At 35.2% G+C, this 26,737-nt stretch overlaps 2 protein-coding genes across 3 annotated transcripts; one reads left to right on the forward strand and one right to left on the reverse strand.

Annotated features, from left to right (window-relative positions):
• Nucleotides 1-2,005: 2,005 nt before the first annotated feature.
• LOC123269721 (ATP-dependent DNA helicase pif1-like) lies at nt 2,006-3,583 on the reverse strand. Its single transcript, XM_044735557.1, has one exon. The coding sequence runs from the start codon at nt 3,581-3,583 to the stop codon at nt 2,072-2,074; it is 1,512 nt and encodes a 503-aa protein (XP_044591492.1). The 3' UTR covers nt 2,006-2,071.
• An 809-nt stretch (nt 3,584-4,392) lies between these two features.
• On the forward strand, nt 4,393-6,143 carry LOC123269466 (DNA repair and recombination protein RAD52-like). 2 transcript variants are annotated; one of them, XM_044735178.1, is made up of 4 exons: nt 4,393-4,478; nt 5,482-5,556; nt 5,705-5,853; nt 5,959-6,143. In XM_044735178.1, the coding sequence occupies exons 2-4, from the start codon at nt 5,505-5,507 to the stop codon at nt 6,109-6,111; spliced, it is 354 nt and encodes a 117-aa protein (XP_044591113.1). In that variant the 5' UTR covers nt 4,393-4,478; nt 5,482-5,504; the 3' UTR covers nt 6,112-6,143. The 2 variants fall into 2 exon arrangements, with proteins under 2 accessions (XP_044591113.1, XP_044591112.1); XM_044735177.1 differs by lacking the exon at nt 4,393-4,478 and having other exon boundaries at nt 5,417-5,556.
• Nucleotides 6,144-26,737: the final 20,594 nt, after the last annotated feature.

The following is a 26,737-nucleotide window of genomic DNA, read 5'->3' on the forward strand; positions in this document are numbered from 1 at the left end:
GGCTACAGTGACACTACCAGCAGCTGCAGCACAAAAGTTACTGGAGGGAAACTGCAAAATAAGGATAGGCTGGTCTAATTGCCGAATGAGAGCAACGAAGAGACCCATACAATGCTTCAAATGCTGGCACTTTGGGCACTTCGGATCGCAGTGCAAAAGCGAAGTCGACCGGTCTAAACTCTGCATAAGGTGCGGAAAAGAAGGACACAAAATTGCTGATTGTAAAAATCCAGCTAAATGTGCACTGTGCTTTGAACGGCACGGCGTAGAAAAGGCGGCTCACCATGCAGGCACGAACAGATGCCCCATTTTCCAAGAAGCGCTCCAGAAGATAACGAAGCCAAGAACATGAAGATAGTGCAGCTCAACCTCAATCATTGTGAGGCTGCGCATGACCTGCTCATGCAAACTGTGCGCGAATTAGAGGCAGATGTAGCACTTATAAGTGAGCCTTATAGATATCTGAGTAACCGACCCTGGGAATCCGACAGCACTAACAAAGCCGTCATCTGGTCCTGCGGTAAATGTCCTTTTCAGAGAACAGTCAACAATAAAGAAGCTGGCTTCGTAGCAGCATGGGTAGATGGCATCCGCTTCGACAGTTGCTATGCACCACCTAGTCTCTCTAATGAGCATTTTGAAGACTTCCTTGATCGGCTAACTGAGGACGCAAGAAAACACTTTCCCGTGGCAATAGCTGGTGACTTCAATTCCTGGGCAACAGACTGGGGCAGCAAGTTCACTAATACACGTGGAAAAGCACTTCTCGAGGCAATGGCCACTCTGGACGTGATCCTTCTTAATACCGGTGACACGCGAACGTATACTAAGGGAGAGGCAAACTCAACTGTCGACCTTACATTTGTCAGCAGTTGCTTAGCTCGAAGAGGTTTTTCTTGGAGAGTATTGAACATCTATACAGCCAGCGACCATAGTGCGATACTATGGGAAATATCAACTGGCCAGAAACTAACAAGAGACAACAGGAGCGCAGAGTTGCGAAAATCTTAATGTAAAAAATAATGCAATAATCATTACTTTTTTTAATGGCAATGTAATTTTTATTCATTACTCATTAAAAAAAAAAATTTAATGTTAATTATTTACATTACTCATTAAATAATTAATGTGTAATTTCAGGTCTTTTATTACTCACTAGCCGTTACCCGCCCGCTTCGCGTGGCATAAAATACATGCCAAGTGAAAGAAATATTAAATTATGTTATCTAGCTGCCTAATTATTTATCATGAACGGATTTTACGAAATTAAGACACCCTTAACTACTTAGGGTCTTATCGATTTATATGAGTTAAAATAATAAATAACACAGCTTTCCATATCACCATGGAGGTACTGTGTCGTACGATGCTTTCCCATTATTTTACATGGCGGGATCCCCAGTAGGCCTACACCATGGATCGACGTGAGTGTCAATGCCATCAAGTTTAGAATTTGTTACACATATCAAATCTATATAAATATAGATTGGATATAAACAACTTAAACCTAGGCATCAATACTCTGTCATGCTAAATAAAAAGACAGTAATTTAACTTATATATTTTTTATTAACTAATTCTAAATGAACATTGGTTATAAATTTAAAACTATGAACTTTTTACCATATTGCTATCATTTTCTATTTTATCATTGTTCTTATTTTTATACTGTTATTATTTTCATAGTTTTAAAATTTTTTTGATCACTAATTTTGTATATTAGAAACGTAAATTAAAATCCAAAAAACACATTGTTCATAGTTTTAGCTTTACAATAAACCTGAAAACTATTAAAATATATTATTTATTATATCTATTCGTTTTCAATCTATAAATGTATCCAATCAATTAACACTAAACAAAATTGAAAGCTTGATAAACATTTCTTTTGTAACAGTAAAAAGAAATTATTATATAGATAAAATATTTAAAATAATTGAATTAAAAACCATTCTAGCGGTAGATCCAAAAATTTTTTTAAATTTTAATATTTATTGATTGGATTACTGTTTATTTTCTGATTCTATCGATCTAATTTAAAGAAATTATTAATATAGTCAAAAATAGAAAATTAAATACTTAAAACTTCTTTATATACAACATTCTTCGTTTTTCCTATTGGTTGAAGAATGACCAAGCTGTCAGGTGAACTTACTCTTGAGCATGCCACGTATAGTTGGCCATGAGAGAAACAGTCATTTCTTAAATCAATACCAGTCATCTTTAAACTCTGCCCTTGTGCCTTGTTAATCGTCATGGCATAACAAACTTTGACAGGAAATTGCAGACGTTTAAATTCGAAGTGGTAATCTGATGGAATCAGAGGGATCCTTGGAATGAATACAGTTTCTCCTTCATATTTTCCGGTGAAAATCATGGCTTCAATGACATTTTTGTGTAAGACCTTGACTTGAAGCCTGGTACCATTACATAATTTTGGCGGATTTAAATTGCGGAGCAACATTATTGGAGTGCCAATCTTGAGTTGAAGAACATGAGGTGGTATCCCTGGTGGATTGAGTGTGTGTAAGAATTCAACAGGATAGTGGACAGCTTCTTCATCCTCCAGTACTTTGTCCACCGATTCATATCTTACTTGCTCAGTTGGCAGTTTCTCCAGCAAAAAGTTGTTAATACAATTGACTTGTTCATTGGTTGGTGTGAGGATGGCTCTCTCCTTTAACCATGAACTACAATTATCGCCAGCTTTGTCAATATTCGGGTATATTTTGTCAGCCAAGGTGATTAAATCTGGGACAGTTTCACAATTAATATAGGACACGTTTATTCTTCCGTCTTCTTCCGGAATTTGGCCATCACCTATATCAATCAGTATTTTTGAAAACTCTTCTGCTTTCGAATTTGGCTGAAGATGAACACGCATATTGATAGTCAAAGATAAAACTTTGACCGAAGGCCATAAAATTGATGACTTAATACAGGCTTTAACTTCATCTGCACGTGTTCTTCGTGGCACAACAGGCAAAGTTTGTCTAAAATCACCGGCCAAGAGAACAATTACTCCTCCCGTAATTCGGTCGCAACCTCTAATATTTTTGAGCAATCTGTTTAGAGCTTCAATACCATTTTTGTGAGCCATAGTGCATTCGTCCCAGATAATAATTTTTGTTTCTCGCAGCACATGAGCCATATCACTCTGTTTAGAGATGTTACAAAGTGGAGACTCAGAATAACCTAAATTGAGAGGTAATTTAAAGGCAGAGTGAGCTGTTTTACCTCCGTCTATCAAAGTCGCAGCAATTCCTGAAGAAGCAACGGCTATAGCGATGTTTTTTTCACTCCTGATTTTCGCAAGCAGTAAATTGATTAAAAACGTTTTTCCAGTACCACCTGAAGCATCAAGAAAATACAACTGCCCAGAATCAGATATAATCGAATTTAAAATTTCATTGTAAACTTTTCTCTGTTCTAGATTTAATTTAGGAACATTTTCAGCTACAACTTTAGTTAAATAGACGGTGTCGTAAGCCAATTCACGCAAATATTGACGATTAGTGACAATAAACCTTTCATCTCGGATTGGAGAGTGGAGGCCGAACTGAAGAAGTGTTTTTCCAGACATTGATATAACAATATCTTCAAGTAGTATGAGACATTTGTTGTAAATAACGTCAAGTAACAGCTCAACATTTCCACCGTCTCGTTCTACCTCTCTCTTAATATCTTCTGAAAAATAATCTCGATATTTCTCCCATAATTTCGATGGGTCGTCAACATGACAAAATCTAACATAATGGCAAACAGCTCACGGATCTTGTAGGGCGAATCAGAGATGCAAGCTTCATCCAGAGTGCGATACCAATTTTTTCATGGATTCACCGCATATTTTGAAGCAGCTTTTCTAAGTTGTTTAGACCTAATTGTACCTGAAAATCTTTTTCGCCGTTTTTGTCCTCTCCTTGATGAAAGTGATGGTTGAGTGAAAGATGCTTGAACGTTATCAATACTTTCCGATTGAGAAACACCGTTATTGATGGGTTCAGTCAATGGAAGTAAAACGTCAAAGTGACCTTTATTAAAATTCCCAGTAAACCTTAATCTTTTAATTCCATTTGTTGCTTCTCCAAATGCAACTATTAGATGACCATTTTGGTACACTTGAAACTCATATGTAAATAATTCTGCCGCCGCTTTGATTTCACAAAGAGTTCCATACGTGTTGGGCCTCGACATGTCATCAAAGTACGAATGTTTATTACTATAAGGTTCTCCATTTAACTGATTGGTAAAGCATTGGAATCTCTGCCAGTTTTTAAACACGTAAAGCACAATTTCACTTCTTATTTGATCACTAAAGGACACTGTGTTATACAATAAAAACGATAATGAAGAAAAAAGACACGCGCCGTCGCCGAGAATTTCAATAATTTCGAAAGAAATGCTCGATTCCATTAGTGTGCAGTAAAAATTTGTATGGGTAAAAGAAATTGTGAAAAGTAAATTATGATATGTAACCGGTAAGTATAAAATATTAATAGAATAATTAATTTAAACTAAATTATGATCATTGTCCAAATAATATCAATCAATCAATAATAACCTATTAAATATGATGAAGAGATTGTGAAAAGTAAATAATGTAATACAATTAGTAAGAATTGAATGATAACAGAATAATTAATTCAAAATAAAGTATTATAATAAACAAAATAATATCAATCAATGAATTAATAATCGATTAAATACCGAAAGAAAATTCATGCAACTGGAAAATTTTAAATGATTATAACAGAATAATTCATTCAAATTAAAATATCATCATAAATAAAATAATATTAATCAAATCAAATAATAACTTACTAAATATTAAAAAAACCTTTCAAGAAATGACCTTTGATCAATGAGTTTAGTATTATCTAATTATTATATTCAAATAAAAATTGGATGAACGCTATATCAACTAATAAATTTTTTTTTTTTTTTTATTTATGATAATAAATTAATTTCTGGAAAATCCCAAGCAGCAATGAAAATATTTAAATATTCAAGAAAATATTAATTAATGAAAAACTTATCATTCGATGATCATTTCACATGATGTATCGATAGTCCAGATGTTGATTAAAGTCACTAAATTATTCGTGATGATAATTTCACTGAACAATTTTAATCAATTTTAGTAAATGATCATTTCACATGATAATATTAATTAATTTCACTTTAACTATCAATTAAATCACTTTTAGAAAATAATTCGTTTGACAGCTATCTGTTTTCTCTTTAAAACTTTGACACATTAAAAAAATATTAATGAAGTTAAATAATTCATTTGTTTTGGAGATAACTTCAAGGCTATTTCAAAAATAAATAAATAAAATAGAAATATAAATAAAAACATAAATATATATCAAAAATAAATATTAAATCAACAAAATCAATAAAAATAAATATTTAATCTATAAATCATTACACAACGATAAAAATTATAAAAAATAATGAATCTTGATAATTTAAATTTAGAAACATTAATTATACATGGAGACATGGCTTTTACGAATGATAATTGGTCGCACGAACTCAAGAAGCAGATAATTGGTAAGTCAAAATTAAAATGTATACACTTCTCAGATAATTTTTAATTAAAATTTTGAATAAGAAAAAGTTCTTAGTTAAATTAAAAAAGAAATTGCTGTAAAAAATCAAAAATTGAAAATTATATTAAATAATTTTTGTTTTATCACAGACTACGTTGAAGAAGTCAATGGAACATACATTGTTGGTTGTACAACCGTTGTAAAGGTTTTCTTGAGAGATGGGCGGACTCATGAAGCTATGTCATTCAAAGAATCTCGTAGCGAATCAATTGGCGCAGCTTATGATGAAGCACGAAATGTAATTATTTACAATATTATTTACATGTATTTTTTACATTATTATTTACAGTATTATTTATAATTCATTTTAATAACTTAATCTTTTTTTTTTATTTTATGACAGAAATCTTTCCATCGAGCCTTGTATGACGCCTTTACGTTTTTTTGGGAATTTATGAAGATAATGGAGAAGCTGAGTAATGAAAAGGTGCAAAGAATGGTCAAGCAGCAACAGTTAAAAGCCGAATGGAATAATAAAAATATTGTAAAAAATTAATTAGTCATATTATTTTAAAGTCAAAATTAAAATTTACCTTTTTATTAAAAAAAAAAAAAAAAACACTAACGTATAAATTTATAAGTATTTATTCTTGGTTGTTTAACAGGACGAAATAAAAAATCGTTTCAAGTTTTGATCTATTGCAGCTATTAATTAAATATTTTGACTTTTTTTTTATTTTACACCATGCATTTTTTCTAAGGGCATTATTCCCGAACTCTATTCCAGCCTAGTTTCAGAGTTCTAAAAGCTATAGATTGGAATACACATTTTTTTTTTTAATTTTTAACGCCCTCGCACAACCCTCTTGGAGTTGAATATCATAAAATTAATTCTTGATAAACTCAAACATGCCAAAAAAAATATTTTGGCCAAGTTTTAAAGTTCTTAAAGCAATAGATTGGAAGATACAAATTTTTAATATTTTTAACGCCCCCGCACAACCCCCTTAGGGTTTAATATCATAAAATTAGTTCTTAGTAAATTCAAACATGCCAAAAGAAATATTCTGGCCAAGTTCCAGAGTTTCAAAAGCTATAGATTGGAAAAAACAATTTTTTTAATTTTTAACGCCCCCGCACTCCCTCTAGGGGTGAAATATCATAAAATTAGTTGTTAGTAAACTCAAAGATGCTAAAAAAAATTTTTTGGTCAAGTTTCAGAGTTCTAAAAGCTATAGATTGGAAGATAAAAATTTTTTTTTAATTTTCAACGCCCCCGCATTCCCTTCTGGGGGTGGAATATCATAAAATTAGTTCTTAGTAAATTCAAACATGCCAAAAAGAATATCCTGACTAAGTTTAATACCTATAAGAGCTGTATTTTTCAAATGTGAATTTTTTTCAATTAACACCCCCGCAACCCCTCTTGGGGGTGGAATTTCGTAAAATCCGTTCTTAGCTGACCTCTACTCGGTGAAAAGAATATTCCTACCAAATTTCAAGTCTTTAGCTCTAATGGTTCCAGAGATATCGTGATGAGTGACTATATAGGTGGAAATCTCTTATATATATATAGATTAAAATAAAAAAAAATGAATAATGAAGGGTCTTACATTACTTATTAAATTAGTAATGACTTAATGAGTTATTAGAAGTCCTGCATTACTCATTTAATAGCAAAAATAAGTAATGAAAAACTTTTCATCCTCTATTAAAAATTAGTTTATAAATATTGATATTAGTCATTCAATCAATCAAAAATGACATGGGGTACTAAATAGGCTTTTCAACTTCAACATTCAATTCATTAAGTTAATTCCAATAAATTTTCTGTCTCAAATGAATTTTTGAAAAAAGGATGTAACAAAATTATTCAAACCTATACCCAGTATCTTTGAGATATATAAAAAAAGTTAAAAATTTTTCGTTGATTAACATTTAGATTTTTAACTTCCCGCTAAGAAAATCGAACATTTTCGAGAAATCGAAAATTTTCAAAAAATCGGGAAGTTATTGGTTTCATCCCGTATGTATATGTGTATGTGTGTTTTTTTTTTTTTTTATTTTTTTTATAGCGGAGGTAATAGTATATTGTGTGACTAGGGATGAAACAAAACGATTTCAGACCAGAGTAAAGTTGCCTGCCCGAGCGCAGCGAGGGCTCGTATCACTCGGTCTGAAATCGTGTTTTATCCCGCGTCACACATTATATTTTTCATATAACCTGCATTAAAAATGCTAATTTCAACATCTGAAGCCAACCGGAACTAGATAATGTCAAACGAATAGCGAAAATTACGATTTTTTATTAAACTTATTAAGGAAATTATAACCTATAATTCAAGAAACTAATGTTTTATTTCTTATCCGAACAAAAACAGTTTCACTGTAAAAAGTTGTGCCAAGGCCACGTTCATAAAACTCATCTCAATAACATTTGCACTTTACAAAAAAAATTAGGCTCGTTTTAATAATTTTCATTCTCTACAAAAAGATGTGAAATACAAAAAAATACCAAGAAACCGTCATAATGTTGAAAAAATTGAAAAAAAATTTGTTGAAAATTAAAAAATAAAAAAAAAATTTTTTTATCGTACTTGGCGCGCGTCATTGAGTATGTGATATAATAATAGATATAAACATATATAGATATAAACATATAATAGATATAAACATAGATATATAATATAGATATAGAGTGATATAATAATAATAATGATAATAATAATAATAATAATAATAATAATAATCTTTATAATTATAATTTCAGAAAAAAAAAAAAAAATTACTCAGAATAATAATAATTTTCATAAAAAATTTCCTTAACAAAATAAAATTTGTTACATGCCGTAAGATGGACGGCGGAGTTTATAAGAAAGTCCTTCTTTACAAGCATGGAATGTATGTTTTCCATACATGCTTGTAAATTTACGATTCTAGTAAAAAATTTTCTGTTATTTATAATTATAAAAATAATAATTATAATTATAACTATAATAAAAATTATTTCTACAATAATAATAATAATAATAATAATAATAATAATAATAATATTTATAATTATAATTTCAGAAAAAAAAAAATTACTCAGAATAAAAATAATTTTCATAAAAAAATTTCCTCAACAAAATAAATAATGCAAATATTTACGCCATTAAGCCACACCGTCCATCTTACGGTAAGCATTTTTACAAATATAAATAATGCTGTGAAGCGGGAAAGAATAGGAGTTACGGTAATTATTACGTGAAGCGTTCCACATTCACGTAACAGGATATTGGTAGGAAAGGATTGAGAAAGGAATGTGGAAGGGATCATCTTAATGTGAGTTTATAGAATATGCGAGAAAAAATTATTAGATAGCTCGGACTGGGATTCGAACCCAGAACCTTCCGAAGACATGTCGGCTACTCTACCATTTGAGCTATCCGGTCTATACTAAATTTCCTTCCGCTTATTCTATGTACATTAAGCCACACCGTCCATCTTACGGCAAGAATTTTTTACAAATATAAATAATGCTGTGAAGCGGGAAAGAATAGGAGTTACGGTAATTATTACGTGAAGCGTTCCACATCAGCAATGAAAAAATTCTTCTGGACCCGGATCAAGTATGATTTTTATGTATCTCAATTTACTGAAACTAAATCTGAACGTTAAGTAGCCTGGTGAGCCGACCAAATTTGCAAAAAAAAAAAAAAAAACGAAAAACCCAAAAAAATTGCAATAAGTCATGAAAAATTGAAGTTATCGAGATAAAAATTTTTTTGGACTCAGATTGAGTATGATTTTTATGTATTTTGTTCCACTGAGTTTGAATCTGAAGTTTTCTTGCCCCGTTAACGTTTTAAAATTTGAAAAAATCTCAAAAAACCAAAAAAATCGGGAAAATTGCAGCTATAAATATGAGAAAAAATCTATAAAACATGATTAAATACTTTTCTTGTATTTTTTCGCGCATAAAATACAAACTAAGAATCTGAAAATATAAAAAATTTTTAAATCTATAAAAAATGACGTATAACTAGAATAAAGAGAACGATTTTCTCGAATTTTAAACTGTTCTTCATTGGTATCGAACTCTTTTGTTCTCAAATGATCTACGCAGTAAATTTTTCTTCCGTTTGTTATTATCTCTTGTATTTCATGCGTGAAAAAATACAAGAAAAGTATTTAATCATGTTTTATAGATTGTTTTTTCATATTTGTAACTGCAATTTTCCTGATTTTTTTGGTTTTTTGAGATTTTTTTAATTTTAAAACTTTAACGTGGCACTGGGCTAATTAACGTTCAGATTTAGATTCAGTAAATTGAAATACACAAGAATCATACTTGATCCGGGTCCAGAAGAATTTTTTCATTGCTGTGACTGCAGCTTTTTACAATTTTTTGGGGTTTTTTTGCATTATGCTCAAAATTGAAGGGTGACCGGGTCAAACGGACTTGAAATTCGGATTCAGTGGGTCAATATTCATTTCTAGAGGTAGTTCCGGTCCAAAGCACTTTTTTTTTTGTAAGCTGGAGTCATGTATGACTATATATTTTGGATATATTTTATGTAACAACTATATTTATTAGAATATTTGTAAGATGATTTAAAATTTTAAAAATTTAGGCATTATAACGATATCAAAATGGTTGATTATAAAAATATACAATGTTATAATTTTTAACTTCCCGCTAAGAAAATTGAAAATTTTCAAAAATCGGGAAGTTATTGGTTTTACCCCGTTTTTCGAAAATCGAGTTCTCATCAGATCTAGACGTTTTGAGGTCCTAGGAAACTTCCCTGAATGTTTTCGCGATGATGTCCGTATGTCTGCCTGTATGTATGTGTGTGTGTGTATGTGTGTGTGTGTGTGTGTGTGTGTGTGTGTGTGTGTGTGTGTGTGTGTGTGTGTGTGTGTGTGTGTGTGTGTGTGTGAGTATGTGTGCGTGTGTGTGTGTGTGTTTTTTTTTGTTTTTTTTGTTTTAAGGGGGGGGGAATCCTTTTTACGGATTCTAGGCATAGTTGTTTGGCCTGGATATGTGGCGACTCGACGCAGTGTCATACTAAAACTCGACGCTAGCGCCCCTACCCACTAAACCCTAAACCCCTTTTCCTTCTTTCCCCTAATCACTCATGGAAACCGTCGTTAGGCATTACTTCGTGAGAGGAGGATCTAGCTACTGCTCTTTCTTCTGGTAGCTAAGGTGTTATTTTACCTTTCTTCTAGTTGTTGTCATTTGCTCTTCTTCTTTCGATGGAACGCAAGTCTATGAGGACTTCTGTTGCAAATGTGCTGATGGCGTTCCAGGAGGCTCTTGATGACAACATTGCTTCTACTATTGTCTCTGGTTGGATTTTCTTCTTTAGGATCATCTCCAGCTCATCTCGCTGTGGGTAAAATCGTGGGCACTCAAAGAAAACGTGCTTCGCGTCTTCATTGATTCCTGGGCAGGACGGGCACTCCGGTGAATCATCATGCTTGAAGCGTGGAGATACGTCTGAAAACATCCATGTCCTGACAACAACTGCGTCAGATAGTAATTGACCTCGCCATGACTTCGGTTTAGCCAAACGTCGATCTTCGGTATGAGACGGTGTGTCCATCTCCCTGTTGTCGCGGCGTCCCACTGCGATTGCCATCATGTGATGCTGTTCTGCCGTTCTTTAGCTCTGAGTTCCTCGGCACTTAGTGTGGTTGTCCTCTTTCGTTGGTAAAGGTTCCGTCTTTCCTCAGCTAGGACTCTGAGTGGCAAAGTTCCGGAAATGACACACACTGCTTCCTCTGATGTGTGTGTGTGTGTGTGTGTGTGTGTTTTTTTTTTTTTTTTTTTTTTAGGGGGGGGAATCCTTTTTACGGATTCTAGGCATAGCTGTTTGGCCTGAATATGTGGCGACTCGACGCAGCGTCATACTCAAACTCGACACTAACGCCCCTACCCACTAAACCCTAAACCCCTTTTCCTTCTTTCCTCTAATCCCTCATGGAAACCGCCGTCAGGCATTACTTCGTGAAGGGAGGATCTAGCTACTGCTCTTCCTTCTGGTGGCTAAGGTGTTAACTACCTTCCTTCTATCTTCTGCTATTTGCTCTTTTTCTTTCGGTGGAACGCAAGTCTTTAAGGACTTCTGTTGCAAACGTGTTGGTAGCGTTCCAGACAGCTTCTGATGACAGCATTGCTGCTACTATTGTCTCTGGTTGGATTTTCCTCTTCAGGATATTCTCCAGCTCATCTCGCTGTGGGTAAAAACGTGGGCACTCAAAGAAAACGTGCTCTGCATCTTCATTGACTCCTGAGCAGGACGGGCACTCCGGGAAATCATCATGCTTGAAGCGGTGGAGATACGCCCGGAAACAGCCGTGTCCTGATAACATCTGTGTAAGATAATAGTTGACCTCACCGTGACTCCGGTTCAGCCAAACGTTGATCCTTGGTATGAGACGATGCGTCCACCTACCCTTCACTGTGGCATCCCACTGTAGTTGCCATCTACTTATGCTCCTCTGCCGCTCTTCTGTTCCAAGCTCCTCAGCGCTTAGTGTGGTCGACTTCTTTCGTTGGTAAAGGATCCGTCTTTCCTCAGCTAAGACTCTGAGAGGCAAAGTTCCGGAGATGACACACACTGCTTCCATAGATATTGTGCGGAAGGCGCTTGCTACTCTTAAGGCACTCAGACGGTAGACTGGTCCAGCCTTTCTCCATGATTCTTGCTTTTCTAGTGCGTCCGCCCATATAGATATTCCGTAAGTGAGCACTGATGTGACTACAGATGATAGTAGTAGTCTTCTGCTCTGCTTTGGGCCTCCGACGTTTGGCATCAGTCGTGCTAAGCTAGCTACCACTGCTGATGCTTTTGCACTCACGTGTTCGACTTGCTGCTTAAAGTTGAGTCGGGCATCAAGCATCACTCCCAGATATCGGATATATGGTTGTGATGTGATTTCTTGTTCTCCGACTTTCAGTTTTATGGTCTCTATCACTTTTCTGCTGGTAATAAGCACAGCCTCAGTCTTCTGTTTAGCCAGTTGTAGATTCATTGAATCCATCCACCGGTTAACTTTCTCAAAGGTGATACCGAACATGTGGTTTATCTCATCTAGGTGTTTCGCAACGATTACGACAGCTACATCGTCTGCATATGCAACAAGCTTGACACTTCTTGGAAGAGTTTCAGTCTCAGCAGGCCATCATACATGACATTCCACAGAAGTGGACCCAGAACAGAACCCTGGGGTACACCTCCGGTAATATCATACTCTTTTGGACCATTGTTCGTGTCGTATCTCAGGATTCTGTCTGTGAAGTAGCTAGCCACTATCCTACGTAGGTATCCTGGTACGTTTTTCTCTTCCAAGGCTTGCATAATGCAGTCCCAGTTGGCGGAGTTGAAGGCATTTTTGATGTCCAGAGTGGCCACCAGGCAGTACTTCTTCGCTCCACCCTTCCATCTGATCCCTTCGATTGCCTCCTTGGCCGTTGCAACAACCAAGTTGATTGCGTCCAGGGTTGATCGTCCTTTCCGAAAACCATACTGGTTGTCTGCCAGGAGTGGATCGACAACTGCTTCTATTCTTTGGTGGATTATACGCTCAAGTATCTTACCTGTCGTGTCTAACATACAAAGGGGTCGATAAGATGACGGTTCTTCTGGTGGCTTTTTCCCTTTTGGAAGTAGTACTAGTCGTTGCTGCTTCCACTTCCGAGGGAAAATTCCTTCCTTGAGGCATGTGTCGTAGACGTCCAGGAACAATGATGGCACTGCTTTTATAGTTGTTTTTAAAGCAATATTGGGGACCCCGTCCAATCCCGGCGCTTTATTGTTCCCTACACGATTACAAGCCTCCATCAGTTCTCCCTCTATGACAGATGGAATGTCATCCATTTCATTCTGCGCTAATAGGTAGTTAAACTTGCTTTGTTCGGGGAACAACGCGTTTACGATCTTCTGTAGGAGTTGAGGACACGTGGGTGATGGCATTAGCTGGTTTTTAAGATGGGTCATGACCACCTTATACGGCCTACCCCACAGATCTCTGTCCACCTCGTGTGTGTGTGTGTGTGTGTGGCCGTATGTAAACCTCTCATACTTTTTGAACGGTTTGACCGATTTCATCGCAGTTGGCGCCATTCGAAAGGGCTTGACTAAACTTAGATTTTCAATACCATTTGGACCGATTCGAATTAGTAGATATTGAGAAATCTCAAAAAAACTACAAAAAAAAAAAATTTTTTGAAATGTCGTTTTTTTGGAATTACTTTTAAATGGCTATACCGATCTATTCCAAAATCTCATAAGCTCTTAAAATAAAAAACCACGTCGATCACCGCAAGCCTGGTCAAAATCGATTGATTCGTTCGTGAGTTATCGTTGTCGAAAAAAAAACGAAAAAAGTGTTTTTTCGGTATTACTTCGAAATTACTGGCTCGATCAATTTAAACTTAATAGTCCTTCATGGAGTTTTGAAAACTGCGTCGAATGCCGCCAACCGCGTGAAAATCGGTTCATTTATTCAAAAGTTATTGCCGTTTGAAAATTCAAAAAATTGTGTTTTATTAAACTGTTATTAGAGTTTTGAGCTCGGAGAGCTCAAAATGACACAGCAATCATATTTTCGATCTCGAAGAGCTCAAAAACATAATGTGTAACTTTGAGCGCTTAAGTACAAAATGAGCGGGAAGTTGCAAGGATGGCCTTTAGAATAAACCGTCATCCTAATTTTTTCTATCAACTGTTGTTTTATTAAAAAGTATAAAAATTACGATAAAATAGTGTCATTTATTGTTTTCTTGTGATTAATTAAATTTATCTCAGATGAATTTCATTTAAAGGGTTCAACTATCAATCTATCTTGTAGAAAATTAAATTCTTTACAAAAAAGGTCCTTTGCAATTTTGGTGTCAGATCAATAGTTTAGGAGAAAAAATCAAAAAACCACGACTTTTGAGCAAAAATCGAATATACAATTTTTTACTGGCAAGATAGCTCATAAATTGGAAATAAGCTGTCAGAGCTTTTAAAGAGGAAGGATCCCTCTACAACTTCCGCCCATGGTCAAATGAATATCATGAAATGTCGCTTTGCTATAGATAATTTAACCAAAAAAATGATTTTAACGGGTTAATTAAATGAGAAAACTTCAAATTCATCCAGCGAGTACTTAAAATTGAAATTAAGAACTATCCTTTGGTGAGAATTTTTTTTTCTATGTAAAGAACAATATTTCGTCAATGGAGTGAGAAAAAAAAAATAGTCGTCTCAAATGAAGCACCCTAATCCACACACACACACACACACACACACACACACACACACACACACACACACACACACACACACACACACACACACACACACACACACACACACACACACACACACACACACACACACACACACACACACACTCACACACACACACACACTCGGGGCAGAAGAGATACTGCTACCGGGCGCGTCTCCCCGAGCGGATGGGAGAACGCTCGCTGTCCTTGGATGACACTTAATCTCTTAGTTGATGAGGAACAGCGGGTAGGAGCCAAGCAAAATAACCAAACGAAATACGCTCCCGTGGACAAAACTCCCCTTTAATGGGTTGGTCGCACTAACTGACCTAACAAGATGATCGTTCTCTGTTGTGACCCACTGGGAGTGACCGGAACCTGTATCGTAGTTTCCGACGATGCAGGCCACGGCTGATGTGAGCTTGCTCTACCGAGGTGTAAGTTGCAGCAGTGGATCAGGAGCCAGCCACTTCGGGCCTTGATCAGAAAGTACGCAGTGAGTGTTAGAGATCGGAATCTTCACCGCTCCGAGCGAGTCTAGTCCGTCCGTGTATTCCGGGACTGGCTAAGTGTCGGCTCGGCCTCAGGGAACTGGGGTAGGAGTACTATCTCCGAGGGTACACCCGTTCCTAGTTATGGCAACCCGTTCCACTCCGTACGATGCGCTGGTAAATCAAAAAAGTATGAGTAAGTTACAGGAAACAAACAAGAATAGAAACGGGCTTCATGCTCAACAAGCAGCGATTGAAGCAAGCGCTGACATGAAGAGAACGCAAGCGTTGGAGCGCCTTGAGAAGCTGACCATTGAGCTGCAAGAGTTTGTCCAAACTAAGGTCAATATCCACAAGGAGATCAAGACCAAGACAACCGGTGTAGTCAATGCTCTTTGAAGATTCAAGAAACTGGACGAAGAATGGCGCTCATCATTACACCGCATCCCTTGTGCTACATCGGAGAGAAACAGTCAAGTGGTTGTTGAAGAAGCGATGGACACTGGAGCCGAAGGTGACGGAGAATCAGTCGCTGAAGAAGAAAGTGAAACTGTCACAACGACAGAGACTGAATCCTTTGACCAAGACGGCCGCATCCTGAGGAAGTTGAAAAGAAAAATTCGTTCTCCCGAAGGCGGAGCTTTTCATACTCCCAAGAAGCTGAAAGACGTTGGACCTGGTCATCCCATCAAGAAGCAGTAAGTGGTTAAGGATCTTCCACAAAACTCTTGTGAACAGAACAAGAAGCCAGGCTGGGAAAAGGTGCAGTCCAGAAAGGACAAGAAGAAGGAGCGCAAGAAACTGCCCCCAGAAAAACCTCTGGTGCCTCCACCGAAGACGAACCAGAAGCCAAGAAGAACAGCAACGAGACCGGAGGCACTTATTATCCGTCCAGCGAACAAAGGTAAGTATTCTGAAATACTTACACGGATCAAGGCGGACGTTCGCCCAGATCAGGTCCGCAACACAGTCGAGAAGATACGCAGGACCGCGACAGGGAACATTCTCATCACGCTGTCGAAAGGCAGTAGTGATAGAGGTAAAGACCTGCAGAAGACTATCGCGGGAATACTTAAGGAGGACGCAAATGTCATTAGTACAGGACCTGAAGAAGACCTGGAAATTCGCGATATTGACGATACTACAACTAAAGATGACATTCTAACAGCTTTACAAGAGGCAGCTGGAAACGATTGTGGTATAACAGTAGAGGCCATTAAAATTCGTAAGGTCTTACGTAGCAGAACACAAATTGCGTCGGTGACTCTGGCAGCAACGGTAGCGCAGAAAGTGGTAGGAGAACACGGCAAGATTAGGATCGGCTGGACCAATTGTCGTATTAGAACAGTACTAAGACCAGTCCGATGTTATAAATGCTGGCATTTTGGACACCGTGCGGTTCAGTGCACAAGTGAAGTCGACCGCTCCAAACTTTGCATTAAATGTGGAGAAGAGGGACACAAAATCGCCGAATGTAATAAGTCTGCTAAATGCGCACGTCATCTTATCGTCCACTCTGCATGCTGGATACAGCCGGTAAGATACTAGAACGTATAATCCACCAAAGGATAGAAGCAGTTGTCGATCCACTCTTGGCAGACAATCAGTACGGATTTCGGAAAGGACGATCAACCCTGGACGCGATCAACCTGGTTGTCGGTATAGCCAAAGACGCAATCGCCGGTACCAGATGGAAGGGGGGAACGAAGAAATATTGCCTGGTGGCAACTTTAGACATAAAAAATGCCTTCAACTCCGCCAACTGGGATTGCATCATGCAAGCCCTTCAAGAGATAAACGTACCAGGATACCTACGAAGGATAGTAGCTAGCTACTTCACAGATAGAGTCCTGAGATATGACACGAAGAATGGTCCAAAGGAGTATGATGTTACTGGAGGTGTACCGCAGGGTTCTGTTCTCGGTCCACTTCTCTGGAATGTCATGTACAACGGATTGCTGAGACTGAAACTACCAAGAAACGTCAAACTGGTAGCGTACGCGGACGACGTAGCCGTAGTAATAGTCGCCAAGCATCTTGATGAGATAAAACATATGTTCGTTATCACCTTTGAGCGAATTAACCAGTGGATGGACACAGTAAATTTACAACTGGCTAAACAGAAGACCGAGGCTGTACTTATCACCAGCAGAAAAGTGGTGGAAACGATCAATCTAAACGTCGGAGACCAAGAAATCACATCCCAACCATTCATTCGATATCTGGGAGTGATGCTCGATGCCCGACTTAACTTTAAACAACAAGTTGAACACGTGACCACCAATGCATCAGCAGTAGTAGCCAACCTAGTACGATTGATGCCCAACATCGGTGGCCCGAAGCAGACAAGGAGGTCATTGCTATCATCAGTAGTTACATCGGTCCTCACATATGGTATATCCATTTGGGCCGACGCACTTGAGATCCAAGAATCATGGAGGAAAGCATGTCCAGTTTACCGACTGAGCGCGCTAAGAGTAGCCAGCGCCTTTTGAACAATATCAGAGGAAGCAGTGTGTGTCATTTCCGGAATTTTGCCGCTCAGAGTCCTAGCTGAGGAAAGACGTAACCTTTACCAACGAAAGAGGACAACCGCACAAAGTGCCGAGGAACTCAGAGCTAAAGAACGGCAGAACAGCATCGCACGATGGCAATCGCAGTGGGACGCCGCGACAACAGGGAGATGGACACACCGTCTCATACCAAGGATTGACGTTTGGCTTAACCGGAATCACGGCGAGGCCAACTACTATCTGACCCAGATGTTGTCAGGACACGGCTGTTTCCGGGAGTACCTTTCTCGCTTTAAGCACGATAATTCCCCAGAGTGTCCGTCTTGCCCAAGAGTTGCTGAAAATGCAGAGCACGTTTTCTTTGAGTGCCCTCGTTTTAACCCACAGCGTGATGAGTTAGAGAAGATCCTGAACAAGAAAATCACACCAGAGTCAATAGTAGAAGAAATGCTGTCATCCGAAGCTGCCTGGAACGCCACAAGCACGTTTACCACAGAAGTGCTTACAGAGCTGCGTTCCATTGAAAGAAAAAGGGCAAATGACAGAAACTAGAAGGAAGGAAAAATAACACCTTAGCCACCAGAAGGAATAGCAGGAGCTAGATCCTCCCCTTACGAAGTAATGCCTGACGGCGGTTTCCATGAGGGATTAGAGGAAAGAAGAAAAGGGGTTTAGGGTTTAGTGGGTAGGGGCGTTAGCGTCGAGTTTTAGTATGACGCTGCGTCGAGTCGCCACATATCCAGGCCGAACAGCTATGCCTGGAATCCGTAAAAAGGATTCCCCCCCCCCTAAGATAAAAAAAACACACACACACATACATACATACATACATACATACAGACACCATCGCGGGAATAGTCAGGGAAGCTTCCTAGGACCTCGAAACGTCGAGATTCGATAAAAACTCGATTTTCGTAAAACGGGGTGAAAACAATAACTTCCCGATTTTAGAAAATCTTCGATTTTCTCAGCGGGAAGTTAAAAATGAATTTTTTACTCTTCATTCTCGTTAATAATTTTATTTTTATTTTAAAATCTATTTTTTCTAAACACTGGTTTATAATACTTTGTAGGTATTTTCTGACGTAAGTCATTAAATTTTCAGTTTATTGACTATCCAGTCTAATACAACAATTTTTCTCTCTAATTTTTCGTAATATTGTTATTTACATTGTTTATTTTTATTATTATAAATAGTTTAAGTAAATAAAAAAAAAGTTTTTATTTTTTAAAAACATTTGAAGAAAATTTTTGATCTCTTGGAAACTAAAAGCGAAGTATCTATTGATCTTGTGTATTTTTCGGTGTTAACGATTAAAATAAACAATTAAGATCTATATATTGTCTATAAAATAAATAATTAAAAATAAAAGTAATAAATGAAATTTTAACCAAGAAATCAAAAAGTAACAGTGATTGTAGCGCTTATTACAGCTCGAGGTTTCGCTATTACTTTAATATTGTTGATCCAATGAATTTTACGAATCTTTATTGTATATATTAGCGAATAATTCTATAAATGGCATCAGCTTTACATAATAAAATTAACTTGATTAATTTAGGTAGTTATTTTCCAAGCTATAGTTTATGCTACTACTATCTTTTTCATTCGCTAGTGTCGCCTCTCTTACGGGCTATCGCTCAATTACTTCCACGCATGACTTTATTTGTTAACTTTACCAGTTTATCAATGATTTCTCAAAAACTATGTGGTAGGGAATCCCAAAATTTTGTAGGGTAATTATACATGTATTAATCTAAGTAATATTAGTTTTTCGTGAAATTCTTAAAATTTCTTCAATACAAAAATTAAAAATTTCGCGGTTTTCTCTCTCTTTTCCCATACCACCTGTGTAAAAATGTTATTTTCAATTGCAATTATCTTCAGTTAGACGTGGTAAATTGTCTCTAAATTTTAAAAGCGTGTGTATTATGTATTTAAATACTTCTATACGAAGTTTGGGAGATTTCTTGAATTTTTACTTTTTGGGCCTAACTACCTTAATGAGTCTCACATTAAAAAAATCATTTTAAATGTTCTCATTATATTGAATCATGCAAAAAAACTAATAGTTTTGATTAAGTAATTTTTAGTTGATTAAAACACTTTTCTGCATGATTTACGACGTTAAAAATATTAAAATTATTTTCCTGACTCAAAACTTTTTTTTTTTTTTTTATTAAAGTACGTTTTACGTTGGCAGATTGATAATCAGTAACTTCCCGGTGTATAATATTTGAAAAAATTAATTTTTCAAAGAAGATTCATCTTTAAGTAAGGAACAGTCTTACTTGTCTAACACTGGAGAAGATTAGTCATTTTCCAGATTCAGAAAGAAGTTTTGAAACTATCACTTCCCTATTGAATATTTATAGTATTTAAATGAGATGCTTTTGAAATATTTTCATTGGTTTAAATCATTTCAAATTAGCTTTCTTAAATAGGATTATTTCAGATATTGCTTACTTGATATAAATTATTATATTTTCAATAAATTCGAGGTACACGTGGAAATAACTTACCTAAAATATATACTTTTTTTTTTAATATAAAATATTCAATAACTTGAAAAAAAATTCATAATTGCGCAAGTGTTACAAAAAATAACTAATAATCGTATAATGTTAGCAGATATCATAATTGTTTTATGTTGTGACATTGAATATTTATATACGCGGAAAGAAAAATATGGGAACTATTCCCATGATTTTATGGGAACAGTTCCCAGGCAATTATAAAAACTATTCCCATGAATTATGGGAACTGTTCCCATAATTATAGGAATGGTTCCCATAATGGTATAGGAATGGTTTCTATAATTATAGGAGTGATTCCTATACAATTATAGGAACCATTCCCATAATACTATGGGAAATATTCCCATAATGATATAGTAATGGTTCCTATATCATTATGGGAGCTATTCCCATAATGGTATAGGAAGGATTCCTAGAATATTATAGGAATCATTCCTATACTATTATGGGAATCATTCTCAAAATAAAATGAAGATAAAATCTTTGTGCTGAGTGAGTTCGAAATGATTCCTAAAATATATACACGGAAAAAAAAAATTGGGCAGCCACATGATTTTCATGTTGTAGGCAATAATAGTTAAAACAACAACAATAATTAAATAATAATAATAATCATAATAATAATAATCATAATAGTAATAATCTATATTATTAAGAGAATAAGGAAAATTTTGTGGCCAGTGTATTTATGTGATAAAATGGGTTTTTGCTTGGAGTTGTGCCTTTTCAAGGTTTCATATCATTCTCACTAATAGTCAATTTATTATAATAAGAATTTAGGCTGCATTCGAAAACGCTCTGTGTCTAGATACATTATGAAGAAATGATCTTGTATCTGGTAAACTATTGACATTTTTGAAAATATAAGCTCATCCCGATGTTACACTCATTAAGAGCTTTCATTTGAGTACCCATATGCATTTTTTATATATTTTTCATATATACATATATATAAATATATAAAATATATGAAAAATTGATGTGGGTACTCAAATGAAAGGTCTCGATGAGTGTAATGTCGGGATGAGCTTATATATTTAAAAATGTCAATAATTCACAAGATACAAGCTCATTTTTTAATTATTGATATTTTTAAAAATATAAGCTCGTGTTGATGTTACAATCATCAAGAGCTTTCGTTTGAGTACCCACATGCATTTTTGATATATTTTTCATATATACATATATATAAATATATAAAATATATGAAAAACTGATGTGGGAACTCAAATGAAAGGTCTCGATGAGTGTCACATCAATATGAGCTTATATCTTTAAAAATCTCAATAGTTCACAAGATACAAGGTCATTTCTCAATTATATGTTTAGAGATAGAGCATTTTCGAATGCAACCTAAATATCTATTATAAATTGACTATCATCATAAATTGACTATCGACGAGAATGATATGAAACCTTGAAAAGGCACAAATTCATGTCAAGTCCTTTGCAATGACACTAAATTTCACTAAAAAATCGATTTCATCATGTGACTATCCAGGAGACAAAATTTTTCTTATTCTCTTAATAATATAAATTATTATTATTATGTTATTAAATGCTCAGGGGGGGTTGTCCCCGAAGTCCGACTCTCCGAGGGCCCAGCCTGAGCTCCATCCATTACTGCTGGACCACTCCGCACAACAAGGCGGTTAGCGGCCACAGCAGGCCAAAGTCATTTCCCTAAGTAGACGGAGGGAACCTAATATTACAGCCTTCTGCATCCTGACAGCCAAGAACTCAGATTTTGACGTGCAAGCTGGAACTTTGGCAAGTGAGGATACAAAAGACTGTTTCATCCCTCCAAGGACGCCAACGATTAGGACGACTAGTTTGACACGGTAACCTGGGTAAAGTTTGCCAATTTCAAATAGGAGATCCTGATATATTTTTCTTTTGTGCTCTTCTTTGGCTGAGATGTTGTGCTCAGCCGGGGCCGAGAACTCAATGACATAAATGTCACGAGTGGCCTTGTCGAAGAGCACAATATCAGGTTTGTTGTGATCGATCCGCCGGGTTGTTGCAAATGGCATGTTCCAGTAAATTTTGCAACTGTCATTCTCAACAACCTGGGGAATATCTCCTGGTAGATAAGGCAGCACTGGTGTCATATCAATACCGTAGTAATGACGAAGATAGTAGTACAGTACTCTCAGGGCAGCGTTGTGACACTGGATATATGTACCTCTCGCCAGCACAGGACATGCCGACAAAAGGTGCATGAGCGTCTCCGGGTGTTGTTTACACATCCTACATGACGTGTCCAGAAGCTGCACCTGGAGCACCTTGCTACGGTATTCTAGAGTGTTAATGACACCATCTTGGCAGGCAAATATGAACCCTTCAGTCTCGGACATCAGGCCAGCTGACTTTAAGAAGGAAAAGGTCAGCTGGGTGGACAAGCCATGATCACGCACGTGTTTGAAGTACACGCTGTGCATGGACTTGTCCATCAGTTCGCCTGGGAGTTGTTTTTCCTCGGCGTTCCTGATGACGCTCTTAAATTCTTCCTTTCGGAGTTCCATAAGAGCGTTTATCTCTCCAAGACCAAGGGTTCTTGCTGCATATATAGCTGCCTTATACAAGAACGACCCCTTATGCGCATTTTCATGTTTATGTACGATTTGCATAAGGAAGTCACCCTCATCTGCAGTGGAATTGACAACTTCGAATATTAAGCCCAGGACCAAACGATCATGCAGCCGCTCCAAACTCTGCAGACCTCTCCCACTGATGGACCGGGAGAGGTATAATGTGGCGACTGATGAATTGGGGTGCATGCTCCGATTCATATTGATAACCTTACGGGTTTTGATGTCGAGATCTCGTAAATCCTTTCGGACCCATTTCAGGACACCGAAAGAGTATAGTAAGACTGGGACAGCGAGCATGTTAGTGGCGGAGACTTTATTTTTGCCGGAAAGTTCGGAGGACCAAATTTTCCGGAGTCTCCTATAAATTATTATTTATAATAATAAATATAAATTATTATTATTATTATTATTATTATTATTATTATTATTATTATTATTATTATTATTATTATTATTTAATCATTATTGTTGTTTTAACAATTATTGCCTGCCACATGAAAATCACGTTGCTGTCATATGAAAGTCATGTATCTTCCACAGGAATGTATCATGCGGCAGCCCCAATTTTTTTTTTCCATGTAGGATTTAAACCTATATGTTGTGGGAACCATTCCTATATTATTATGGGAATGGTTCCCATAAATTATGAAAACCATTCCTATAATAGTATAGGAATGATTCATATAGCATTATGGGAACCATTCCCATAATATTATAGGAATAGTTCCCATAATATTATGGGATTAGTTCCCATAATGATATAGGAATAGTTTCTATAACAGTATAGGAATTATTCCTATAGCATTATGGGAACCATTCCCATAATGGTATAGGAATAGTTCCTATAATTTTCTTTCCGTGTATAAATATAATCATATTAACTAATTATTTTCTAATAATAATAAAGGTTCCATTTATAACTGTCTATAGCAACAATATTTACCTAACAAAGTAATAATAAATTTTCATAGAGTCATGATCTCGTTTAATTACATAGTAATACTTCATGTATTCTTCGATTCCAATGTAATATTTATTAAGTTGATTATTTATGAAGAAATGTGAATCTGACTTAAATTTTATTTCATTTTCTATTCTGTATGGTCCAGCTCACAGTTTATAATCAACGACACAAAAAATATTACAAGAACTAGTAATTATATCAATGAGTAATGAGTAATGGAATACTCATTACTCCTTCATTAAGAATAAAAAAAGTGAGGAATGAAAAATGGATCCATTACTCATTATTGTAAAAATTTTTATTGAAGATTATCAAAATACTCATTAACATTAAAAATGAGTAATGTATAAGACAATACATTTTTCATTAAAAAAAATTTAATGGAAATTAATTTATGTTCCATTAAAAAAAAAATAATGAGTAATGGTAATTGATTTCATTACTCATTAATATAGTAATGAGTAATGAAACGCCAATGCATTAATTTAAATAATGCATTTTTTGCAACTCTGTATTTCATGTACTTGCGAATGTGAGTAACATACATCTAATCACGAAGAAAGACATTCGTATTTTGAATTAAACGACAAAAATTGGTATATTTAATTTGAAATTGTGCAAAACTTTTGTTCAATACACACCTATATAATTAGTCGACTTTCTGAACTCAAATAGTATTATAAATAAATTGCAGATTTATAAATACATTATTCTAATGATATTCAAATTCTAAATCCTTAATCTTTCTATCGCTTCCTGCTTGCATTCAGTCCACAGATCCTTATAATCCGAATTTTTAATTTCAAATTAATTTCTACTTTTTTGAACCACTTATTAGTCGGAAGAAAGTGTAAGTCAACGTGGAAGTGCGTACTATTCTAAATAAGATAATTTTAATAATCTTCAGAATTTAAGCTAAAAAATAACGACTATTTTATATAAAAATTAATTCATCTACTAGTAATTATTAATATTATATCCATATAACAAAAATATTTCTTGATTTCAATGATGATTCGTTAATAAAATTGTTTGTGAGGAAAGAAGGATAAATATTGTTAAATTCTATGAGTAAATATACGGGTACTTCTGAACAAGACGCGTGATTGATACTACCGTAATGTCGCGAACTTCTTGCTACAATTTCAACTCACGCGATATCTGACTTCCGGGTGTGAAGAATGCGCCCAACAGTGTTCAATATAATAACCAAGCAGCTGTGGATATGAGGCAGGATTTAAGAATTAAGCGGCTGTTGCTGTTCGTTAAATTTTTAGTAAATACTGTACAACCATTTCGGCTTGATAAAAGGGCGATAATTATACTTACACTTACATAATTACATTAAAACCGATAATATAATTACATTAAAACCGATATATTGGCTCGATTTTTTAAGTCTAAGTCATGGATTGAATATTAAAAATGACTTGAGTACTCAATTGTTACAGTAGAAAGCGGCTAATTAGTTGTAAAAAAATCATTTCAGTAGTTTTTGGCTCAAAATTATTCTGTGACTCAATTAAGGTAGTACGGTTATGAAAGCAATATTTTAAGAAATCCTCGAAACTTTGAATATAAGTCATTAAATGCATAATATATATGCTGTTAAAATTTGAAGACGATTTACCGTACCTAACTTGAGATAATTGCAATTGAAAATTACATTTTTTGTACAAGTAACATAAGAGAAGTGTGGGAAAATGACAGTATTTTTAATTTTTTCCTCTATCGAAAAACTAGTAGATTGAAGAATATGATATTTCGAACGATTTAAAAAAATGAAAATTATTTACCGCGTAATTTTCGAGATTAATTAAATAAATTTTACTTTTAGAGGATTATTTTTAGGAGAGGGGATATGAAAAACAGCCGCTAGTCACTGAAACTGTAGTGTGTGTGTATATGTACAGAGAATATAGTAGTCGACGAGTACAGTAACGTTAAAAAAACTTAACCTACACCTTAGCTCTGTCGATACGTATAACATGGACAGTGAGCCAAAATTTTTCATCTGGACTGTCGCGGAGGTACAACCTTAATTAATCGTTACAGCAACAATTTTATAATTATAATGGAAAAATAATTTCTTCCTTTAATAAACTATTTAATTGAATTGAAACAAGATTAATTTAAGTCAAGTATGAAATTATTATTGGTTCAACAATAAAAAGTTTTGTCAAGAAAACAAAATTCAAGAAAATTATTTTTTTTGCCTAAGAACACCTATAATTTTCTTGGACCAACAAAAAAATATTGTTCACTATGTAAGTAACAGAGGATCAGATTAATCACTTCTTTTTGAGACTGTATTAGAATAAAATGAGTAATTCGGTATTTTTAATTTATATGCCTATTATTATATCACGACTCTTTTATAATGTGCACTCTTCTTTATTATGACAAATTACAATTATGACATAATACAAAACAATTGTAGTCTTTTATCGACAATATATTATTTCGTAATTTTATTTATTTCTTTATCATTCTTACTATTCTTCCGTTCAATATTTTTGTTTCCGGATATAATGTAGTAGAGTAATTACTTCCTGATCTTTTATTTTTCGCTGTTACCAGTCTGCAACGTCGATGGCTACATTTGTAAAGAAGCATAAAGTTTCTCACGATTTTTTAATGACGCATGAAAATTATATTTAATGAAATTTCTTTGTTTATTTAAAAACATCTGCAACTTTATCAAAGATTTTTTTTAAATTTATATATCTTTCATTTAATAACTCCAATTATAATTCATAATTGCTTTCATTGTAACTTATAATAAAAAAATATTTATAATGAGTTATTTTT

This window comes from Cotesia glomerata, linkage group LG7 (genome assembly GCF_020080835.1).
Source record: "Cotesia glomerata isolate CgM1 linkage group LG7, MPM_Cglom_v2.3, whole genome shotgun sequence".
Lineage (NCBI taxonomy): Eukaryota > Metazoa > Arthropoda > Insecta > Hymenoptera > Braconidae > Cotesia > Cotesia glomerata.

What these genes read in the sequence shown, in the direction of transcription:
- LOC123269721 (XM_044735557.1), bottom strand. Translation starts at nt 3,583, where the DNA reads ATGTCTGGAAAAACACTTCTTCAGTTCGGCCTCCACTCTCCAATCCGA.
- LOC123269466 (XM_044735177.1), top strand. Translation starts at nt 5,457, where the DNA reads ATGAATCTTGATAATTTAAATTTAGAAACATTAATTATACATGGAGAC. An exon ending in ACTCAAGAAGCAGATAATTG is followed by an intron (nt 5,557 to 5,704) that starts GTAAGTCAAAAT and finishes GTTTTATCACAG; the next exon opens with ACTACGTTGAAGAAGTCAAT. An exon ending in CTTATGATGAAGCACGAAAT is followed by an intron (nt 5,854 to 5,958) that starts GTAATTATTTAC and finishes ATTTTATGACAG; the next exon opens with AAATCTTTCCATCGAGCCTT.